At 42.4% G+C, this 9,163-nt stretch overlaps 1 protein-coding gene across 2 annotated transcripts; it reads left to right on the plus strand.

Moving 5' to 3' along the window:
* The first annotated feature begins 349 nt into the window (after window positions 1-349).
* Window positions 350-8,437, plus strand: hao2 (hydroxyacid oxidase 2 (long chain)). 2 transcript variants are annotated; one of them, XM_056430498.1, is made up of 9 exons: window positions 350-382; window positions 2,476-2,506; window positions 4,072-4,224; window positions 4,294-4,445; window positions 4,530-4,813; window positions 5,205-5,417; window positions 7,135-7,293; window positions 8,034-8,103; window positions 8,207-8,437. In XM_056430498.1, the coding sequence occupies exons 2-9, from the start codon at window positions 2,490-2,492 to the stop codon at window positions 8,260-8,262; spliced, it is 1,104 nt and encodes a 367-aa protein (XP_056286473.1). In that variant the 5' UTR covers window positions 350-382; window positions 2,476-2,489; the 3' UTR covers window positions 8,263-8,437. The 2 variants fall into 2 exon arrangements, with proteins under 2 accessions (XP_056286473.1, XP_056286483.1); XM_056430508.1 differs by lacking the exon at window positions 350-382 and adding an exon at window positions 1,651-1,913.
* Window positions 8,438-9,163: the final 726 nt, after the last annotated feature.

A 9,163-nucleotide genomic window follows, 5' to 3' on the forward strand; every position in this document is an offset into this window, starting at 1 on the left:
GAAAGGAAGGAAGGGGGGAGAAGCGTCTGTAGTTTTGACAAACAGGTTGAACTTTTTTTGGCAGAGAGAGAGGGAGAGCGACAGAGAGAGAGAGACAGAGAGAGCGAGAGAGAGGGAAAGAGAGACAGAGAGAGAGAGAGAGAGACACAGAGAGAGAGAGACAGAGAGGGAAAGAGAGAGAGAGAGAAACAGAGAGAGAGAGACAGAGAGACCAAGGTTCAGATTGCTGATGACAGGGTTAGCTGGTGTTGTGGGCGGAGCCTCCCACAGTGACGGGGCAGGGGGAGGGGCGAGGGGGGCCGGACTGCCCTCTGACATGACCCCGTCAGATGAGAGAGGACCCGCCAGGTGAAGGCTGAAGGGACACGGCGCTCAGGTGAAGGTAAGACAGCACGTCCTCCGTTTAGAGACCAGAGTCTTCCTCACAGGCCGTCCACCATCAGAGGACCTCGACATCAGCTGGGGCAGCTTCACCTCGTTCAGCTGCCTCACACACACACACACACACACGCACACACACACACACACACGAGCACACACACATACTCACACACACACGAGCACACACACATACGAGCACACACACGAGCACACACACATACGAGCACACACACAAACATACTCACACACACACACACACACACAGGTTCTAGAAGCCCACCTGGACAATGCTCCTGCATTCATTCTTCATCACACACAAACAAAACCAACACATCTGCCGTCAGTTATACTAAATATAAATCTTTAGTGTGTTTAAAAGGAGAGTTATACATGTGAGAGTACAAATATTATTTGACTTATTTTTTTTATAATTATAGAAATATAGTAAAACTTAAATGTTTGACCTCAAACAAGTTTTTGTATATTTTTAAAATATATTTTAAAGGTGATTTTCTTCTATACAGGCTGCATTTTAATTCAGATATACTCTTAAAGTCTTTAGTTTGGTAATATCTTCTGTATGGCTTCTTTTTTTTATAGCATTTATGAAACAACTTTTGATATTTTCTTCTCTACAACTTTCGTTTCAACCAATTTTATATTATTGTGTTCCTGTTCTAAGAATATTCTTCTAAACAGCTTTTATTCTAATCTAGATATATATTGTACATATTGTTATATTATTTATGTATTTTCTATCATTTTAATTCAGATACATATGTTTTATAGGAATTATATTTGGTAATGCTCTTCTGTAATGCTTTATTAAAATGTATGAAAGTATTTATTATTCTATATAACTTTCATTTCAATCCAGATATATTGTGCATATTTAAATATTATTTATTAATTTTCTCTCATTTTAATTCAGATATAACATATGTTTCAAAGTATTTATTCCTTTTTCTTGATAATGTTCTTCTGTTTGGCGTTGATTTAAATTCTGAATTATTTTACATATTTTAAAGCATTTATTCAATTTCTCTTTAAAATGTTCTTCTATACAATTTTATTTCAATCCAGATGTATTGAAGGTATTTTATATAGTTTTTTCTAATAATATTCTTCTATACAGATTTTTTAAACAGTTTTTTAAACATATTTATTTACATATATATTTCAGATATTGTGTATTTTTTACATCTTGTTTTTCTTGTTCTGGTCATTAACTTCCATCCTGGTTTTATTCTACTTCAGATTTATTGTTCATATTGTTTGGGTGTATTTCTTGTTGTTTTTACATCAAATCAAACCCGCTGTGGGTTAACTGGACGACTTCTCGTTGTAGCGTAACCTGCGTTGCCTAGCACCAGGCGTGAGGTCAGCGGTTATTGACAGTTCCTCCATAGCGACCCTGACGTCACGTGACAGCTGAGTTTGCCTGCTTCCTGTTGAAGCTTCGAGGACCGACTTTCCTTCAGTGTTGCAGCGCCCTCTAGTGGCCACGGCTGGTGTGCACTACTACAAGACACGTACGACAGTACATGTAGTACATGTTCTGTAGTACATGTAGTATATGTACTACAGTACACGTCATCAGTATATATGAAGTACTGGTAGTTTAGTACCACTGTAGTACTGTAGTACCGGTAGTATAGTAGTAGTACTACTGTAGTACTGTAGGACTGGTAGTATACGACTGTAGTACTATAGTACTGTAGTACCGGTAGTATAGTAGTAGTACTACTGTAGTACTGTAGTACTGGTAGTATACTACTGTAGTACTATAGTACTGTAGTACCGGTAGTATAGTAGTAGTACTACTGTAGTACTGTAGTACCGGTAGTATACTACTGTAGTACTATAGTACTGTAGTACCGGTAGTATAGTAGTAGTACTACTGTAGTACTGTAGTACCGGTAGTATAGTAGTAGTACTACTGTAGTACCGGTAGTATACTACTGTAGTACTATAGTACTGTAGTACCGGTAGTATAGTAGTAGTACTACTATAGTACTGTAGTACCGGTAGTATAGTAGTAGTACTACTGTAGTACCGGTAGTATCCGTGATGAACTTCCTGTTTGTGTTCCAGGTGATGAGGAGAGAATGAACATTTGTAATCGGTAAGTCTTCATCTTCCTCTTCACTGTAAACTAATGTATTTAGAATATATAATCAATAATCACTAACATACCTCAAGCTTTACATTATTTACATTATTTAAATGTTTATATATTGTGTACAAATTATAATTATTTCATGAAACTGTGTAGTATTTTTCTATTGATAACTTAATGAAGGTATGCGGTTATTACTCAGCGTCCACACATCTTCATAACTTTATAACAGAAGTTCACACAGACCTAAAGTTATTATTAATTATTTACATTGAAACAAAATCACATTCATCACATTACGTTTTTGTAAATTAATCTAAAAGATTTTTTAAATTCAGAAATTAAAGTGAAAACATATTCAAGACACTTTTTCACCAAGAATTGCAAAGGTTTGACTATCAGAATAAAACGAGTGTATCCTCAACCGTAAGGGCTGTTTTAATAAAGTTTGTGTTTTAATAAAGAGTAAGTTTAGACGTGTGTGTCACAGTTTAAAAGTTATGAAAGAACAAACTCAGAAGAAATGTCCAAAAGACGTCAAACACTCATGGACTCATTTGTTTCAAACAAGTTATAAATATATATATTTTGGTGTTCATGTTTTATGAGGCAGCTCAAACGTTGTGTGTGTAGTTAACACTCAACACGCCTCCAGCGGTTATTGTTTAGGGTTTTATTTACTATTTATTATGAAAGAGGGAAGTCAAACTCACCTGAAGGCAGCGGCTGCTCTGTTGGTTCAAATAAACACCGTGGACACCTTCGGCGTCCTCCCTTACTTCCTTTCCTTACTTCATGATATTAGAACTTATGACTACATATATATATATATTTTTAAATATATATATATATATGTATATACATATATATATGAATACTGTATTTACACATATATGTATATATATACTGTATATATGTATACTGTATATACATATATACAGTATATATATATGTATAAAATATATATATATTATATACATGCATATACAGTATATATAATTATATATATATATATGTGCGGATATATATATATGTGTGTATATATATATTATATACATGCATATACAGTATATATAATATTATATATATGTGTGTATATATATATGTGTGTGTATATATATATATATATATATATACACACACATATATATATACTGTACAGTTACCGCAATCCGCACCTCAGGCTTTTATTTTGAAAGATAGTCTAACTACCTGAACCTGCTCATGCTATCTATGACGGTTAGCTTAGCTTAGCATAAAGACTAGAAACGGAGGGGAACAGCTAGCGTGGTGACACAATATGCCTCTAGCACCTAAAAACAACAGTTTATATCGTGTTTGTTTAAAAACAAGGATGTGTGTGAGTGTGTAAGTGTGTGTGTGTGCGCGAGTGTGTGTGTGTGAGGGGGGGGGGGGGGGGTATGACAGATTGAGCTGTAGGTGTTGCAGCCTGCAGCTGTTTGTGCAAAGCGGCACATCCAGTTCTCAGATGACTTGTGTGTGTGTGTGTGTGTGTGTGTGTGTGTGTGTGTGTGTGTGTGTGCCTCTCTTTACTCTCTCTCCCCTCACAGAGAGGGAGGTCGCTGTGCAGCGATGGCGTTGGTGTGCCTGACGGACTTCGAGCAGTACGCCAAGGAGCACCTGTCCAAGGCCACCTGGGACTACTACGCCGCCGGGGCGGACGAGTGCTGCACCCGGGACGACAACCTGCTGGCCTACAAGAGGTACTGCGGGGGGTTCGGCGGTCCGAGGTCCGGTTGCCGTGGTTTTTAAACGCTCGTCTCCTCCTCCAGGATCCGCCTGCGGCCTCGCGTGCTGCGCGACGTGTCGGTGAGCGACACGCGCACCACGGTGCAGGGCGCGGAGATCGGCTTCCCGGTGGGCGTCGCGCCCACGGCCTTCCACTGCCTGGCCTGGCACGAGGGGGAGGTGGCCACGGCGAGGGGTGAGGGTCCGAGGCCGCCTCCCACATTCAACCTCCGCCTTTCGGTAACCGGAGCGGTAACTCCTCCCCTTCCTCCTCCCGCAGCCACCGAAGCGCTCAACACCTGCTACATCAGCAGCACCTACTCCACCTGCTCGGTGGAGGAGATCGTGGCGGCGGCGCCCGGCGGCTACCGCTGGTTCCAGCTCTACGTGTACCGCGACCGCGAGCTGTCGGAGCAGATGGTGCGGCGGGTGGAGGCGCTGGGCTACCGGGCGCTGGTGCTCACCGTGGACGTGCCGTTCACCGGGAAGCGGCGCGACGACATACGCAACCGCTTCCGGCTGCCGCCGCACCTCAAGCTCAAGAACTTTGAGGGCCTGCCGCAGGTAACTCAACGGACAGGAAGTGGAGAGGAAGAGAAGAGGAAATGGACGGGAAGTGGATAATAAATTGACAGTGGAGAGGAAATAGAGTAGAAATGGTGAGGAAGTGGAAAGTAAATGGAGAGGAAGTGGAGAGGAAGTAGAGAGGAGATGGAGAGGAAATGGAGGAATGGAGAGGAAATGGAAAGGAAATAGAGAAGAAATGAGAGGAAATGGGCGTTGTGTTAAAAGAGTAAACAACCGGTGTGAGTGCAGTTAGAAGAGTAAACAACATATATGTGTACACACAGCATCCCTCCATACAGCTGCATGTCTTTATTGTTGTCTATAATATTCCTTTATTAACGATACAATGTAACAACGCGTGTGACACCCGGCGCCATGTGACCCGCAGGCCGCCGCGGAGGACTACGGGATCCCGTCCAACACCTTGGACCCGTCCATCAGCTGGAAGGACATCCATTGGCTGCAGTCCATCACCCAGCTGCCAATCATCATCAAGGGGATCCTCACCAAGGAGGACGCCGAGCTGGCCGTGGAGCACGGCGTGCAGGGCATCATCGTGTCCAACCACGGGGGCCGGCAGCTGGACGGGGGCCCGGCCACGGTGCTCACGGACCACCTGATATCAATATACTTACACATATATATATTAGGGCTGTCAGCTTTAACGCGTTAATCTATGCGATTAATTTGGCCGCGTTAACGCACTAAAATATTTTAACGCAATTAATGCAACTTTGTTTACTTCCGGTGTTCGTTGAAGTTTTTTTCACTCCTCTGAGTGTCAAGCCGCGGCAGTACGGTTTAACACTGTTTCCGTTTTTAAAACAATTATTTCTCCGCGAAAATACGGAGCAGAAATCAGTTTAAACTCCTGGATGAATCAGTCGGGTTTCCTCCTCCGCTCCTTCCTCCGATCCACGTGTCGGGGGACGCGGCGCGGAAAGAACTCGTCACACGAAACCTTCACCGTGATTGGTCAATCCGTTTGTCTGTCAACATTTTGCGAAAAAAACAACCAATGAACACTCAGTATATCACAAAGGACCTCCCACCACACAGGGGAGGCTCATTAGCACTACTAAACGGGCGCCATCTTGGCTTCGTAGCGGAAGAGGAGGAGCCCTTTCGCCAGCTTTTCATTTCATTTCTAAAACAATGGCGGACGAGATGGCGACGGTAGCACAAGCGGTCGACCACGGAGGCTCCTGCCGCGATGGTGGAGGTATCGCAGTTTCCACATGGGGTGGAGAAAGGGGTAAACAAGGGACACAAAGAGGGCAAGAAGTGCATTCATTTTGTCAGTTTAAGTTTCGCGGGTATCGCAAGCAGATTTGCCTACGTCACTCCCGGCTTAATTTCGCGGGTGCCGTGAACAGATTTGCATCCGTCACTTCCGCCAAGTGGTTAACGTAAGTGTTCCATTTGATACAGACTCATCAGCCACCGAGTGCACTACAGATGTCAGTGCTCTGTATTGCAGTGTCCTTCGTAAAGTGTCCGGTAGTAGACACAGCCATGGACATGTGTCATATGCAAACGCCTTTAAAAGGTGAATTTATATTTTTTTGTAAAATCGACAACATGAGCCTAGACTCCAGAGGGTTAACGTGACATATGTGAATGTCAGTCAGTTGGTTCTGCTGTTGTTCAATGTTAAAGATGACAGGACCAATGGGGTCTCAAGATACTTTTTTTTTACTAATCTGGATGTTTCACTGATGAAAAAATGTATCATCCACAATATTACATACCTCGCTGGCACTTTATATGTAGGAGCCTCTTTGAAAACACAGCTCTGTGTGAAGTTTGGTCTTTAAAAAGAAGAAAGAAAAAAAACTTTTAATCGCGATTAATGAATTTCAAAATGTGCGATTAATTAGTTACTTTTTTTTAATCGATTGACAGCCCTAATATATATATATATACATATATATATTATATACTGTATATATATTATATATTATGTTATATATATACATATTATATATATATATATACATAAAATATTTAGAACAAGATACAAACTGTTGAATTTAAGGTCCTGCAAGGTCTATTGTGTCCCCTTTGGACAGAACCACGCTAGCTGTTTCCCTCCGTTTCTAGTTATGCTAAGCTAAGCTAGCCACCTCCTGATTCCAGCTTCATATCTAGGAGAGTGAAATCTATCTTCTTTTTTACGAAATATCAAACTTTTTCTTTGTACAAGTCTTAGAAAGCTAAATTAGGTTCAGGTGCGTATGTTGTCTCCTCCTTCACAATAAAAGCGTGAAACGCGGCCTGCGGTGACATGCCGTTGACCTTGTGTGTGTGTGGGACAGATCGACGCCCTGACGGAGATCGTGGACGCGGTGCAGGGCCGGATGGAGGTCTACCTGGACGGGGGCATCCGGACAGGAAGTGACGTGCTCAAGGCTCTGGCCCTGGGGGCCAAGTGTGTTTTCATTGGCCGGCCGGCAGTGTGGGGCCTCGCCTACAAGGTACAGATTATAACCTCAGCACCTCGTCTCCTTCAAAATAAAAGCATCCAGGCCCTCTGGACTCGCTAAGAGTTTATCTTTGAAAGTCATCAACAAAATAACATCAACATTGATTTGCTGTACTTTGCAAAAGGAGTGTGAGTGTGTGTGCATGAGTGTGTGTGTGTCAGTGAGTGTGCATGAGTGAGTGTGTTTGTGTAAGTGTGTGTGTCAGTGGGATAGAGGTGGTTTCAGGTTGTACTGAGTCTCGCATTGTAGGTCGTGGGTGTGACATTGTGTGTATGACATTGTGGGGCCCGTGTGACGTGTGTGTGAGGTTGTGTATGTGAGGTTGTGTGTGTGACGTTGTGGGGCCCGTGTGAGGTTGTGTGTGTGACGTTGTGGGGCCCGTGTGACGTTGTGGGGCCCGTGTGAGGTTGCGTGTGTGACGTTGTGTGTGTGACGTTGTGGGGCCCGTGTGAGGTTGTGTGTGTGACGTTGTGGGGCCCGTGTGACGTTGTGGGGCCCGTGTGACGTTGTGTGTGTGACATTGTGGGGCCCGTGTGACATTGTGTGTGTGACATTGTGGGGCCCGTGTGACGTTGTGTGTGTGACATTGTGGGGCCCGTGTGACATTGTGTGTGTGACATTGTGTGTGTGACGTTGTGGGGCCCGTGTGACATTGTGTGTGTGACATTGTGTGTGTGACATTGTGTGTGTGACGTTGTGGGGCCCGTTGTGGGGCCCGTGTGACGTTTCAGGGCGAGGACGGCTTGAGGGAAGTGCTGCAGATCCTCCACGATGAGTTCCGTCTGTCCATGGCGCTGTCGGGTGAGGAGAGCTGCTCTGAAACTGTTCTTGTTCTGGTCCTCGTGAACCATGTTCACGTGTTCACGTCTTCACGTGTTCACGTGTTCATATTCTTCTGATCCAGGCTGCAGGAACGTGGCCGAGATCAACAGGAACCTCATCCAGTGCTCCAAACTCTGACCAGCAGGGGGCGCCAGAGATCAACACTGACACCAAAACCAGAGCCTCAGATAATATATCGGTGTTTTTCTTTTTTCTTTTTGATGAAAGTCTTGCAGGAACTTCTCCGTGAGACTTCTGGTTTCCCTGTAAATGTGTGAGGTGTTTTGTGGTTGAATAAACATCTGAGAAAGTCTTCTGGCTTTATTAATAAGACTGAGACGTACAGCAGAAGTCTCTCTTTTGGTTTCTTTTGTTATTTAACAAACAAATGTTTGAATGCAGGAGAGATTCAGGTGCAGCATTATTTAAATTCCGTGGCGGCTGAGCCACAAAAAAAGGGTACAAAACATATTCTAATATTTATAAATTTTCCATATTTAGTCTTTTGGAAATATGGAATATATTAAGTAATATTTCATAAAATACACAGGATTGAGGTGATATTTTAATACATAAAAATTATATATAAACATATGTACATATATATATATACTATATATGTGATTTATATTATACGATGTTGATATTTTATTAGAATATATGTATGATATATATATTGTATATTTACATTATATGGTATTTATATAAAGTATTATATATTTATATTAATATGCTGAATTGTATGAATAAGATGTCCTTATTATGTCAGAGTTGGCATCAATATTACATATTTATTGACAAAGTAGAAACATATGTTTGATAGTTTTTTGCATTGAATCATTCTGGGATGTTTGGATTGCTTTACCAAAATAAAAGTCCACCAGCCACCACTGATTAAACCTCTAATGAACAAGAGGTCAGATTCCACAAAGTGACACTCTAAAAAATAAAAAATAAGTTTTTTGCATCATGAAAACAAACGATGTGGAACAGGAATGTGACTTTCAGCCGCTCTGCGTAGGAACCGAGGGCCTCAACG

Source organism: Pseudoliparis swirei, chromosome 2 (assembly GCF_029220125.1).
Source record: "Pseudoliparis swirei isolate HS2019 ecotype Mariana Trench chromosome 2, NWPU_hadal_v1, whole genome shotgun sequence".
In the NCBI taxonomy this organism is placed as follows: domain Eukaryota; kingdom Metazoa; phylum Chordata; class Actinopteri; order Perciformes; family Liparidae; genus Pseudoliparis; species Pseudoliparis swirei.